Genomic DNA, 15,268 nt, shown 5'->3' on the forward strand with positions numbered 1-15,268 from the left:
ACTTCTTTTGGCTTCTCTGGCTCCCACTTTAGGCTCATGCTAATGACTGTTAATCTTTTTTTCTTACAGTTCCAAAAGTCATACTTTTAGCTCTTGATCCAGATATGTCTATTATAAATCCAACTTCAGAACCGACTGATGGTGAGTATCATCATGTTTCTCCTTCACTTGAACCATTTAAGATATTTTATTAGCACTGTGCGGGTGGGAGCCGGCCAGTCAGGTGGCTGGAAGCACAGGCTGATACTCCCGATCTAGCCCGCGTTCCAGGCCACCTGATGGCCGGCTCCGCAGCCCGCCATCTTCCCCCCACCCTCTGTTTCCTTTTTAAAAATGTTTTGTGATCTCAACCCCACTTACCTGATTATGGCGGCAGCGCCGCCCGCCGCCGCCGCAGCAGCTCCCCTGCCTCTTCCTTTTACAGTCGCCATGGTAATAGATGGAGCTTCGTATGGAGCCCGCCTTCTACTACCATTGCAGCCATCTTGGCAAAGAATTTTCATTCATTGAACAGGACGCATACGGTGTCACGTTCATTGAATGAAAATTCTTAATTTTTAACACCCTGGGTAACCACTTTGGTAACCCGGGGTGCTAAAGCCGTTCTTAACCCGTTCAATGGGCTGTAATGGGGGTAACCTTTGAGTGCCTTTGTTAACTGCCCTCACAAACTCAGGTGCCGGGCTGTTTCCCCGGTATGGCCTGTGGAACGGGTTAAGAATGCCATATTGAGGCAGACTAGAACCTTTGCCAGAATACCTTTTCCCTTCCAAAATTGTAACTTTAGCTGTTTTTGAATATCAGAAGGACTTAAGAAACAATCATGATTTATGGGTTAGGGGGTGGGATGGATAGTCAATGACAGGAAATCAAGTGAACGAGAGGGTGGGATTGGACACAAAATGTGGAACCACAGATGGCAGCTCAGGGCAGAAAATGAGAAAACTGGCAGGTGGTTTGGCAAATGATTCCTAATTTGCATTAGAAATCATGAGAGGTCCAGTTATTTGGGCCGCCTGATAGACAACAGCCAAAAGGTTAAATCGCTCGCATGTTTTCATGGCCACCATACAAAATACATTTAAATACACTGAATGTAAAGAGGAGGTATTTCGTGATTGGGTCTCAATAAAAAGAGGTGTGGCAAGATCTCTCGAGGACTTGACATGAAAGCTATGATTTCAACTGCACCTTGTGCAGTCCCCCACACACCTCACACAAACAAAGCAAACACGCCCATACACACACCACACGCACAGCCACACTTCCAGCAAGTAACATGATAAAGCCATTCCACACACCCCCATTTGCACAACCCACACATCACCCACACCAACAGCCTGTGCGTAGCAAAGCCCTCAAATATTCCAACACCCTCCCACATGCCAACTCCCACACAAACCCTCCACGCACCCACAACTGCAGAAAGTCCACTAGAAAGCCCTGCACACACCTATGCACACCCCTCACACACAACCCACAGAAGCCCTAGTGCACACGCGCACACACCCACACACCCACCCACACACACACACACATATATACCATACACACGAACCACACACATATACCACAAACACAAATGGTAGTATCCTGCCATCGCAATACCAAATGTAACCTGCACTCCAGTCGCCCATTTTGAAGTACCAGGAACGTTCACACCGAGATATGTGACGTATGATGAACAAATAAACTAGCAGAGAGCCGCACTAGGGCTCTGCCCAGTGCCCATCGGAAGTGCAATACCTATTGAAGTGCCAATAACCAGACAACCATGTACAGTAAGGTATCCATTGAGACAACCATACCAGCAAATGAGACGAAATGAAGATTTCTCAACACTGTCCCAGAAGAAACTCAAAAGGCCTTAATTGAAGACGAATGATGACGTTGCAGGATCCCGGACAGACTCACAGATGAATGTAATGACAACCAAAAGATGACACACAAGACGAAATGGTATGAATAAGGATGTAATGAACTTAGAAGGAGAGGCGATGTTGAACCAGATAGAGATTTAAACTGTAATGCATGATGAAAATATTCAACCAGCTAAAGCCTGTACATATGTTTGTAACGCAAGAAGCTAAGAAAACAGTGCTGCTTGCTATGCTTAGTAGAAGAATAGAGCAGCAAGCGCCAACTATATATCTACCTCAACAAAGCATATTATATAAGTGGGAGTCCATTTTATACAAAAGCAGAACTAACCCAAGTTACTAAGGGTCAAACAGGCCAGGATTCGTATTCCAGCACAAAGCAAGAAGAGAGGGCTGAATCAAAACTCAGCAAGAAGCAGGCCGTGCCTGGGAAATCAAGGTCAAACCAAGAATGGGAGCCGGATGATAACTTCGGAGAATCGAAACATAAGGAGCAGAGCAGCCTGCCCCGTGAAGGTCGAGCTAAGGAGGCCCAGACAGGTGGTGGCCGAAAATGAGAATTAAATGTACAAATAGAAGGAAAGCGAAGCAAATTCACAGTGTGCTAACACGTGACCAGCCAAGCGCAAAGAGGTACCAATGTCTGATGTCACCCAAAGCAGAATATACCATAACTTCTCCTGACAAGAAGCTAAATTTTCAATGCCAACCTCAGCCAACTAATTGACACATAGCCATTCGAGTACTGATTGATGGAAGGGAGGCTGGGTGAATCTTGGGGCATCCTGTATCTGGGTGTCTGCTCCGCATGCTGCTAATTAAAGTTAAGATTTATGCTTGGGTTATAGCTAACCCAATCACAGTGGACCAAATAATCCAGCGTCCTATAGCTAGTAGAATCAATGAGACGTTGTACTTTGAGTGACGTTTACATGAGCAATGTTAGAGGGAAGGGAATAGACGCCCACCCGATAAGATTTATCCAATCCCCACACCCCATTACCATATACAAATATAGCACCTATATTTAAGTTACCTTTTCCAACCAATAGAATTGTATAACAAACTTATGAGTGTTACACGTCAAAAATGACGAATTCTGGGTATAACTGTTACTGTTTGAATGAAGATTGTTGGGAGTTGAGGCGAGACGGGCCATCGCACCATCGTTGATCTTCATGTTTCCCCGTTTTTTGTACTTGTCATTAAACGGACTCCCCTTTGCCAAACCATTGAGTTGTCCTTATTGATTGGTGTTGGAATAAGAAACCTGCACCCCTATCCACATCAAGGTGCAGCTATCTCGTCTTAAAGTATTCGAGAGTGAGCTCTGACTCTATGGGCCGGTCAGGGGTTACTCGCACTCGTTTACACTTGGTACCAGAGGATGGTTGGGAACCATCGATTATTGATTATTGATTAAGATAAGACACCTATTGACCGTCGACACAAAGTAACTCTAGGTCTTCGTCAATATCACAAGTCCTTCGCCATTCGGCTGAGTAGACTGTGAAGCTTCCCATGGACAATGGTAGTATAATTGATCCAAAACTGCAGTGGGGCGTGAAGGGACCCGTTTTAAAAAACCATATCCCTTCCCATTCCTACGGATAGCTGATCAGATGAAAAAACTGAAGGAGGCGGTAACGGAGGCGGTGATCCCGAGGGTCCAGAGAGAAACGATGCGAACGGTGAGTGAAACAAAAAATGTAGTGCTTTGGCAAATTTCATAGGCTTTAGAACAAGTAAAGGGAAAAGGTAATGGAGGGAGGTGGGAAAAAAATATGGTTAGAAATAGAGAAGACTGTATGTACATAAGGGGATAGTGACTCGAGAATAATCGAATAAAAATCGGATACCAGGGCGGACACCTGAGAAGTGAGAGGATTCGCCTTATTCCTGCACTTTAATATAGCGGTCAAAAGAAACGTGAACTCAAGAGTCCCACATAATAGGGAATGATTAGGCTACCACCACATTTAAAGACGTTGTGAATGGGGTTCGTTTAAACTCCATGTAGGGGTAATGATTAGAGGCAGAGATATTTGTATCCAGCTGGTGTCTGTCTAGTCTGTTAAGTGTTTGGGCCTCATTACGACCCTGGCGCTAAGTGGTTAACAGCACCTTAAAAGGCTGCGGTGCCGTTAACCACTTAGCACCTTACTATGAGGTCCCTTTGCGGGACCCGACCTGAACGGCTGGTCTAGACCAGCCGTTAAAGTAGGGACCCGCAAAGGGACTCTCGAGGTAAGTACGGTACTGCACTTTGCGGTACCGTACTTAGCGCCTTCCCCAGTCCCATTGAGCCCCAAGGGGCAAAAATGGGAATGGGGAAGGGCCAATGTTCAATGGGGAATTACTGCCCGCCAACCTTGGAATGGGGTGGTAATTCCCCATTGAACATTGGCGGACTCGTTACAATACCGGCACCAACCATGGTGCTAGTAGCACCATGGTTTAGCGCCGGTGTTGTAATGAGGGCCTTTGTCTTACATGTTCTGTTGTGCCGTCACATGTGAAAGAAATTTCTTTTGTTTTTGAAAACTGATTGAGATTTTGCGCGATTCGATAGTTGAGATAGAATCACACACAAATTGATGTTTTTGAGTAAATTGGTGATATAAAAGATTTTGGCGGAAAAAAATTGGATTGGAGCTTGCGATGTTTGGTGCTCGCTCATATTGTTGGAAGTGTTAAAGTTGCATGAAAGCATTGAAAAGTGTTGTATAAGAGGAAAGAGAACAGATTTAAGCATGGAAGACATTACTCCATTAGCGCACTTATGTAAGCAACTGCCGAAACACGCACCCAAGCTTAAGAAATATAGCACTGAGTGGGTTAAGGGTACCGCCCACAAGATGTTTATGCCATGGCCACAAAATTGGTCTTTATCCAAAACCGTTTTACAACGTATGATGACATATTTGCATGCCACATATACAGGCAAGAAGCTAGAGAAACGCCTTGCTGTTCTAGAACTCTGGAAAATGTTAGAACAGTCAAAGGAGGAAGAGCCACCTGCAGATTGGATATTAAATGTATGCACAGAGGGGGGGAAGACGCCTGCCGCGCCACCTGCCCCGCCTGAACCCGAAATCGAAGAAAGTAAGGCTGAGGGGCTCTACCCATTAAGAGAGCTTAAAGCAGCCATAGGGTACAGCAACCCCACTTATGAGTCATCTACATACAGTAGTGACAAAAATCAAGGGAAGGATAAGGACAAGAATCTTACCTCCGCAGCCCCGAGGGACAAGGGGAGACGCGATGATGAAAGAAAGGATCAGGCACAGACAAGTGCATCTCTTGACAAGGAGAGAGAGGGAAAGAAGTGGAAAGGAAGTGAAGACAGAACTGATGAGATAGCATTTGCAGAAGACGAATGGATGGGAGGACAAATCTTATTGAAACTCGATTGGAAAGGAAGTGATGATGTGAGACCTAAAGAGAGGTTAGATGAGGCACAGAGAAAGGAGAAAGAAAAGGAGTTAAGGGATGAAAGGATAAGAAGGAAAGATAGGCTGATGCGAGAACAGCTATATCTCGAAGAGCAAGATAAGCAGCTCGATCACAAACAGAGAGCAACCTATGATCAAGACAGACAGAAACAGCAAAGGTTGGAAGAAGAGCAAAGGGTACGTGAAAAAAGGATATGGAGACGAAGAGATGAAGAAATACGAAAGGTAGATGAATGTAGAAATGAAAAGAGAAGGGAAGGTAGTGTCAGAGAAGAGGCGAGGAAGCGCAAAGAATTTGATGATGATATTGAACGTAAGCGTTGACAGAGGGCACGCGATCTCGAATATTTGGAGAGGGAAGTCAAAAAACCCGATCCAGTTGTAGACTGGGAAGACATTGACGAATTCTTCCCTGCGTACAATTCAGTACCAGGTACACCTAGGGCAAATATTGATGATGACTTTGACACCAGAAGCATCGGAGAAACGATCAACAAAATATATGATGAAATGGGGCTAGAACACACACCCCAAGGAGAGGGAGAGGATGAGCGCCTGGAGAGCACTCAGCTATATGACACAGAGGATGTCACCCGAAGTAGTGGGGGTAGGAAACTGTCCCTGGATAGATTAGAAATCAGTAGAAATGATGATGACACAAGGAGTTGTGTGAATTGGGAACAACCAATGTCCGACTCCGAAGAGGAGGAGCATGAGGCAAATGAAGAAGGGAGATGGTGCGAAAGACGACTACCAAAGGAAAGAGGGGTACAATGGTCAGATGCTAGCGAGTCCGCACAGAGGGCATCAGAGTCTGCCGCACAGTCTGTACGGCACGAAGAAACACCCCATGGTCAGAGGGGGGTGTCATCACCGCCCTATGTAAACAGACTAAGGACATTGCCAGGTAGACGCCGAAGCAGGAATATTACCCCTGCGATAGACAGGAGAGCTATGAGAGAAGAGAAAGAAGGCTGCGCATTCCAACTTCTGCTACTAGAAAAGTGGGGAGCAAGACCACAGTATATTCCATGGCCACACATGGATCGAGAAAACCTGAAGAACAAGCTTCCAATGCTGACGTCAGGAGCCGGAAAATGGATACATGAGTTAGAAAAAATGACAGGAGGAAACACGCTAGCTATAGGGGACATTAAAGGTCTCCTGATCGCCATACTTGGTGAGAGAGCAGACGATGTGTGGACACGGGCAGGCTTTCCTGGTGTAACCACAATTAACACTGCGCATGACGGAGCGCCATTTAATAATTGCAGAGCAGCAGTATGGAAGGCGCTACGATATTGGAGCTATAATGACTCGAAAAATGAAGGAGTCGGAAGATCTGTTCATTTATATCCAGAATTTCCAAGACGCGTGGGTGCTCGAAACGCATGAATCTTGGACAAAATCTATACCCGTATTCTTTCACATATTGTGCCAAGGATTGCCAGAACCAGTGCAGAAACAGCTCAAGAAATTGGTAGGAGTTGAGGCTAAACCTTGGGCTGACATACAGTTAACTATCGCACATTAGTGTAGATTGTTGCAAGAAAAGAATCGAAAAAAGGAGGCAACTCGAAAGGGTGAGGAAGCGAAGCTGGTGCAAAAGAAATTATCAAAGTATGCTCTTGAGGGAGCCATGCTAACTAACGCAGCTGAACAACACATGCAGCAGGTGGTTAACCCACAACAGAATAACCAGGGTTACTTAGGGTTTTACCCACGGGGAAGAGGATTTAGAGGAAGAGGATGGCAGAGCAATCAGGGAGGTTTCCAAAGTAATCAAGGAGGCTTTTAAAACGTGCAGAATGGTAACTCGGATATGTCAGATGGACAAATAATCCGACCACCGCCAGTATGTTGGCTGTGTGGAATGACAGATAGAACTATGAGAACCCCATATGAGTTTTTATTCAGACCAAGAATACCCATGCATGAGGAGGAGGGACACGTATTTCCCATGATGATACACACTGCAGCAGTGCGAGGGAAAGTTGCATTGATTGAAGGATACGATGATAAAGGCAGACAATGGTGCGCGATTATCGCCATCGAAGAGGGATATCGAGTGACTGACGTCACCGATGATGATCTGTTTGAAGAACAATCAGACACAGAAGAGACAAGGGTGGAAGTGAGTCTCGTCTTTTGGGTAAAAATGATCAAAAGAGAAGTGCCCCAGAGAATTATGTTTGTGCTGAAGCGTCCGGAATATTTTGATGAAGATATAGCTAAAGTGCCTGTCTCACCATGGACAACAGGACCCTATGACATAGGCCTCTTGAAGGGGGTGGGAGAAGTGAAAATTAAACTAAATCCAGGAGCAATTTTGCAGAGAGTCCGACAATATCCCATGTCCAGAGAGGAAGACGAAGGGATTTTCAAGACAATCTCTGCCATGATGGACCAAGGCATTTTAGTGACGTCAGAGTCACCATGTAATACGGCGGTTTATCCTGTCAAGAAATCAAAGGGAGGGTCTTGGCGTTTAATCCAAGTTTTACGAGCATTAAACGATATTGTTGAGGCCGAGTTCCCTTTAGTCGCTAACCCGGCTACGATCCTATGTAATATACCCATTGAGGCAAAATATTTCATGGTGATTGACTTGAAAAATGCTTTTTTCTCAATCCCGTTGCACCGTGACTCACAAGATCTGATGTCATTTACTTTCAGACAAATGCGTCTGAAAAGCACAAGGCTGCCAGAGGGGTACTGTGTGTCCCCATCCATTTCAATAGAGTCCTACAGATGAACCTAAGCAATATTGCATTAGAAAGTGTTGTCTTGCAGTATGTGGATGACATCATAATCTGCAGCACCACAGAAGAACAATGCAGGCACGATTCTGTTCAGCTACTGACTATACTGGCTGAAAAAGGTTGACAAGGAAAAGTTACAATATTGTCAACAGGAAGTGCTGTACATAGGCCAGCTGATCTCACATGAAGGCAAGAAGGTGACCCCAGAAAGGGCAGAAGCCATATTGAACACGGCTAAGCCACAAGCGATAAAGCAAATACAGAGCTTTCTAGGCCTGTGCAACTATGTTAGGGCATGGGTGTTCGATTACAGCTCGTATACTAAGCCTTTACTTCAGGCCCTAAAAAAGGCCCAAGTAACAAAGGAAAAAATTGAATGGTCTGAGACGATGGAGAAATGGTTTTCTGAACTCAAGGGAGCGATTTGTAAAGCTCCAGTTCTCGGGATTCCTAACTATGCAGAGGAATTCTACCTGTTTTCACACACGGATGGCAGCGTTATGACGGCAGTGCTTGCTCAAAAAACTTCATTGGGGTACAAGCCCCTAGCATATTATAGTGGGAATCTGGACCCAGTAATGAAGGGACACTTGCAATGCGAACAAAGTTTAGCTGCCGCAGCGTTCGCCATAGAGAATGCGACAACCATTGTAATGGTATGCTCCATGACTTTGTATGTTGAGCACTCTTTGTTTGCCATTCTAGAGAAACCGAAAGGCACATTGACATCTCAGAGAGCTTCTGCGTATGAAGTGATCATATCTAATCCATCAATTAAAATAGTCCGATGTAAAATAGTGAACTCAGCTATGTTCATAGTAGAGCCAGTCACTGAAGGAGAGCCGATACATGGCTGTGCAAATTATGAAGAATTCTATGACGAAATTCCCAGGGTGAAGGAAAATGCCCTGGCGAGAGGCGAGATCGTCTTTATTGACGGTTCATCGAGAATCGATCAAGATGACGGACAAAGATACACAGTAGTCGCTGTGATGAAACACATAGCAAACTGAGAATTTCGAGTACTCTTCAGTGCACGAATACTATCTCATTATTCAGCACAGGCTGCAGAATTATTGGCGTTGATACTCGCGATTGAAAATCACGCAGACCAGGAAGTAACGGTGTACAGTGACTCCGCCTATGTGACGTCCACAGTGCACACAGGCCTAGCACGCTGGAAAAGGAGGGGCTACCTCCGAGCAGACGGTACGCCAGTGCAGCACACAGCCTTTTTGGACAGGCTGATAAAGGCACTACAGCTCCCAGTGGGAATAGCGGTCATGAAATGCGCCGCTCACACGAAAGGGACAGATTTTGTGTCACGCGGGAATCACTCAGACACGGAAGCCAAGCGTATGGCATCCAAAAGTGAGACAATCATGGAAGTGTAAATGGTGTGCACCCATGAAAGGATGATGGTAGCACGAACCACATCGGAAGCCTATAACAATCTTGGGCAAATGCAACTAATGGAGCTCTAAGGGGAGGCAACGCAGGAGGAGAAAAACCTGTGGAAACGTCGAGGGTGTTCTTTAAACCCCTCCGACAGCTTGTGGCGACAAGACAGCACTGGCAAACCAGTAATGCTTGTAGCCTTACTAAAAATAGCGTTGGAGCAATTACATTTCCCGATGCACACGACAAAGGAGAATCTAGCAGCAATGCTCGCGGAAGACTGGTTCATACCAAATTTAGCTGAGCATGTTGCATTCTTTATAGTGAACTGCATAATCTGCCAGCAGTTCACCGCTGGGCACACATTAAAAGTAATGAGAAGAGTCATCCCCAGGCCAAATGGGCCTTTTCAGCATCTGCATGTCGATTACTTCGACATGATTCAAGTATGCAACGGGTACAGATACTTAATTGTTATGGTGTGTCCATTCTCTAGATGGATAGAAGCAGGTCCATGTACACACCCAATCTCTACCTGTGTGGCCAAATTCCTAGTTAGGGAAGTTTTCCCTAGATTGGGGATGTGTGAAGTAATGAGATCAGATAAATGGGGCTCATTTTGTAAATGCAGTCTTTGAGCAGATTAGCTTGTTGCTTGGTATAAAGCACAAGTTCTCATCGGCGTATCATCCAGAAGGTAATGGGATTTGTGAGAGGCTCAACGGCTTGCTAAAGGAAAAGATAGCCAAGTTCAAGCTTACTCTAAAGAGAGGATGGTTGCACTGCCTTCCACTGGCATTGTATGCTCTTCGGAACCAACCCGGCTCAGACCATCATCTTACGCCACACGGGAAGAAGAAGGAGGACCCCCCTAACCCCTTGAGACAGAGCTAGATGTGATGCCCAGTCAACCCGAGAGGTCCTAGGATCCGAAATGCAAAAGTACCTGATCTGCATGACATCCAGCCTTACTGTAATTTCAGACCAGCTGCAACAACGACGAAAAGGGTGCAGCGCAACAGGGAACACAGAAGTAGACATTGCAACAGACTCAGTTCAAGGTCTACTTGTTCCACTCGTCTTCCCTGGAGATACTGTGTTGGTGAAGAATCACACAAGGGAAAGGTGGGATGAGCCAAAATTCAATGGTCCTTTCATCGTGGAGGACTGCACTCCATCAGCTGTGAAGCTAAAGGGCAGGAGAGCATGGATTTTCCTAAATGATATTAAGCCCTACATCGGAGAAAGCCCCCTGCCTGCACCCCACCGCGAAGAAACTACAGACAACGGGGAAGAACCACAGCAAATGCAGACGAGATCCATGTCGAGGAAGAAGGACGCATGACCAGCAAAGCAAAGATAAAAGAACCCTTTTTACAAGTTGTGGCTTAACTAGGACACTTCCTTTAAGGAAAAAAGTGGATAAGGACATAAAAAAAATGGACACTCTGTGCATCCTAGTTGCAGGGCGAAGAAGACAATTGCACACATAAGACACAACACGTTTGATGATGCAAGCTTTTGAACCAGGTCACACTCAAAGCCTTGATGAGGAAAAGACTATAACAAACTTTTGATCAAATATAACCAAAGTGGAAACATATTAGGCATCTCAATTTATCCAGAACCAAGACTTTGTTTGACAGCACTTATGGTGTCCCACAGTAGAGACATCATAAAGGATGTGGTTACTTACTTCCACTTAGTGTTAATATCCTATCCGTCGCTGGTAGGGAGGGTCACCAGTGTCACAGACTTTCCTCAAGATCCTGACAACGAAAAAGTGATCAGACACCTGCTTACTGTCATTGCGAAAGCCTTCATCATACTCCCGGAGTACAGTGATAAGGACACAAATGCTTCCACCACAGGTGTTACTAGATGAACTCATCAATACACTTTTCTTTCGCATAATCGAAGAGTGCCCATCTATTGTTGGAAGAACCACAGATACATTGATCTTTCTTCGAGATCCAGCAAACACTGAACATTTGTTAAACAAAATCAGTATCTTGGTCGCACTCCACGCGACTGGACAGTGCAAACATTGTTCACGTCAAGGAAAGAACACATAATCCCGAATCCTAACAAAGACTGGATGAATGTCCCTATCACTAGAAGACAGCAGATTGGTGCACAGTGTCTTTTTTCGCATAGTTGCTGATTTTCCTGAATTAGTGGGGAGACCTATCGAAATTGACGCCCCCACATTCATCCGGGATCCAGCTAATATTACACAATTGGGAATGCTGCTGCATGGAATAATCCTCCAAGTGGAACTTTCAAATCACCAGAGAGATTATCTGGGGGGATTCTGAAGAAACTTTCCGCCGAGGGACAGATCGAGGGCGCAGAGTCAAGAACCCTATTTGTTGTATTTGTTGTCATTTTTCTCATATTTCTTCATACTGACGGTATCAGGTAATATTATCCCCATATATATGGTCGCCGTAAATAATATTGCTGGGAAAAGGTTTTGGCGATATTATTTGGGTGACCATATATATGGGGACAGGGGCAAAAAAATTAAATTTCAAAAAAGAAATAAATTGGGTGTTGCGGGGGTGTCCCCCGCATGTTCCATGCAATAATGTCGCCACAAAAAACGCCCATTTTTCGGCGTTATTTTTGTATGGCGAGATTTTTGTGGTGACATTATTACATGGAACCCTACTGACCAGTGTCCAACACATCCGCAGGACTGACACAGATTAAAGGAGTGAACCGAGAACTCGCACACTCTGAACTTGCACAGAGAAGGTATCTCACTGAAGTGTTATTTTAATCTACTCTTTCCCATAGTAGCAAAGGAACTGAATCCTGTATCGAGCGACAATTACCTTCCGCAAGAGGGGGACACGTGTGAAGTACTTGACACTTTCTGACACTAAAACTGTCTAAAGACCGATATTTGGGGATGGGGGGATAACAGTGACATTTGGTGAATGATCGAGATGGGGGCCCAGAGCAGTAACCTGGTCCTCCCACAAGCAGAGGGGCACCCTCGCTTCTCTGGAAGAAAATGCTGCTGCCTAACATACAAAACTATCATGTACCTATGTGTAATATTCATCATTATCTTACTGTTATTAACAATCAGAATGCATTTTCTATTGGTGCACGAAGCGTTCCAATTTCAGTGCACCCACCTGATGATGTACGCATGAAACCCAGAAAAGCACCCAGACCGTATATAGTCATTCCAGTCCTGAGAAAATCTGGTGGTAAAGTAAATGAACTGGAAATGAATGTAATTAGCAGTGATACACACACACTTGAGGTAATGAATGAAGAGAAAAGCTGGAGACAGGCTCAGCACGAGATGAGTGAAAACATAGCACTGACATCTACACACACAGACACACTGAATGCACATGAACCAGGCCAGATGGCAAGAACCACAGAACCTCAAACAAAAGCAGCAGAAAAGACGAGACTGCCTTCAAAAGAACGTTCACAGGAGATAGTGAGAAGAAACAAGAAGAGTTAAGAGGAGAGCCAACAGAAGCAGTCCTGTCAGAAGCCCTAAAGAAAACAGAAGCAGCCGCAGAAAGACTCTACACAAGGCACAAATGTTAGTAGACCTTGTATTTCCACACCTGAGCAGAGCGAGAAAACGACAAGAGGAACTGAAGAACAGAACAACAGAAATTGTATTACCCAGCACGCATATTCCAAAACACGGGACAAGTACCAGGCCTACAATACAACCATATGCCTGACCATGGTTAAGCTGGTTGGCATGGGCACTTGCACGCAGCAGAGAAAAAATGCACGAGGACCAGGAAAGAGCTGCCAGACTCTTCTCCACTCAAATGGCGCAGATGAAGAAGCCTGCACCATGGACCAGAATACCTGAGAACCTTCCCACAAAGAAAAGCCATACAGATGCATTTAGGGATGCAGTTATAGCAAACTACAGGAAAACCTTAAGAATCAAGAGAAGCATGCATCAAGATAATAATGAACTCAACGACTACCTGGACAGCACAGCACATCTAGGGAACAACATTTGGTACCAGCACATGAAAGAAGTTGGAAGGCGAACTTCAGTAAGAGAATGCTTCATTTGTGCACTTCTACCATACAGCATGGGGAAATCCAAGATCTTCTTGGCTGTAGAAATCGATGTCCCAATGGCACAATGTCTGTCATATGTAGCAATGTGCAACAACAGAGGCCAGTTCATGGGGAGGGATGCCTCATTGATATTGGTAACTGAAACAGATTACCCCAATGAAGATGATTATGTTCAGGACATTAAGACGAGAAATAGAGCTCATACTAGGAATCACGTGATCAGGTATGAAAAGCCTGAAGTTGAAGGAGCAGGAACAAGATGGGAAATAAACCCGAAACTAACCGTCCAAGAGAAAACCCTGGAAGAGGCTCAAATTTGGAAAAACAGAGGCCAAATGCAGATTTGGGGAACAGTGCTTTCACCAAACAGATGGGAAGAAGGAGTGCTGATCTGCCTAGCATGGATGGTCCTTGGAGCCTGCAAGGAGGCAATAGAAAACTCACAAAGATTGTGCCAACCTCTATGACCGAAACTCACGAAATTACTGAGATGGGTCGAAGACAGAGGAGGACCCCTGCAGATAGTGCCACTGGAAAGCCCGAAAGACTGCCAAAGAACTGGGGAGGCATATACACGATAGTGAATGTCCACGTTCCAGCATTAGTGATCCCAAAGAATGACCCGAACATTGACAGTTTCCCAAAAGCAAATGCTCACCTGTGGAAGAAGAAATCTGCGGAGCTGCTGACGCGAATGAAGAGAGAAAATTAATTCTCTGCTAAATCAGAAGAAGCATTTCACGCAATCCCATATGAACACAGGCTGTTCAGCCTAACCTCATCAGTATTCACGATTTTCATGCCAAGGATCCAAGTTGGAGTAAATACTAAATGGTTGCAGATACCCAGAAGGGAGTTACTGCAGACCATCAACACGACCATAAAAGGATTCAATGCAATTAAAGAAGAGTTAAGAGCAATCCGGCTGATGACTCTCCAGAACAGATATGTACTTGACATGATCACAGCTATGGGTGGAGGAGTTTGTGCAAAAATCAGAGAATCATGTTGCACATTCACACCATCTCATGACGAGGAAAATGGAACCTTGACAGAGACCATAGGTATGCCAACAAAGCTACATAACCAGAGGATCGATGAAGCTGACAAAGTTGATGATGACAGCTGGTTTGGATCACTGTTTTCATGGGTACCACAATGGATGGCAGACGCATTCAAGTTCCTGGGAGCCCTGCTAGTGATGATATTACTAGGATTTTGTGTTATACAGATAATAATCTTGCAATGCCAGAAAACTGCGAAGAAAGCCATAGGGATGAAGATCATGATTGATGTCAAACCAGGATGGAAGCCCAGAGACCTAATTCATGATGAAATAAGAGACTTTGTGAAGGCCAGCGAGTATGCGCCAGAAGGAACAAAGTTTCTGTATCCCAGGAAACGCAGAAATTATGAAGGAAAATGGATATATTGCAGCCCAAATGGACAATGTCAACTAATGACGTGGAACAAAGGTGAACACGTAAAGACAGCAGGAAGCCTAAAAGGAGTGATAAAAATATGGACTCCAAAGAGACATTCCTTCAACCCATCATGTACAAACCCAGAAGATGAAGAGGAGATGAATACAGAAGAACCAAGTAAAACGAATCCCAAGGAGGAAGCGGAAGTGGTTGATAAACCGACCAGAGGGGGTAGTGTAGAGGAGGTCCCAAATGTAACCTGCACTCCA

The 15,268-nt window shown here is 45.0% G+C and overlaps 1 protein-coding gene across 1 annotated transcript in view; it reads left to right on the top strand.

The window, feature by feature from the left end:
- Positions 1 to 15,268, top strand: part of EVA1C (eva-1 homolog C) — a 637,492-nt gene that overhangs the window by 578,814 nt on the left and 43,410 nt on the right. Inside the window, exon 6 of the mRNA XM_069636343.1 lies at positions 70 to 141. Within this exon, the coding sequence (XP_069492444.1) occupies positions 70 to 141 (72 nt within the window). The remainder of the gene's footprint in view (positions 1 to 69; positions 142 to 15,268) is intronic.

This window comes from Ambystoma mexicanum, chromosome 7p (genome assembly GCF_040938575.1).
Source record: "Ambystoma mexicanum isolate Mex_15411 chromosome 7p, UKY_AmexF1_1, whole genome shotgun sequence".
NCBI classification, from domain to species: Eukaryota; Metazoa; Chordata; class Amphibia; order Caudata; family Ambystomatidae; genus Ambystoma; species Ambystoma mexicanum.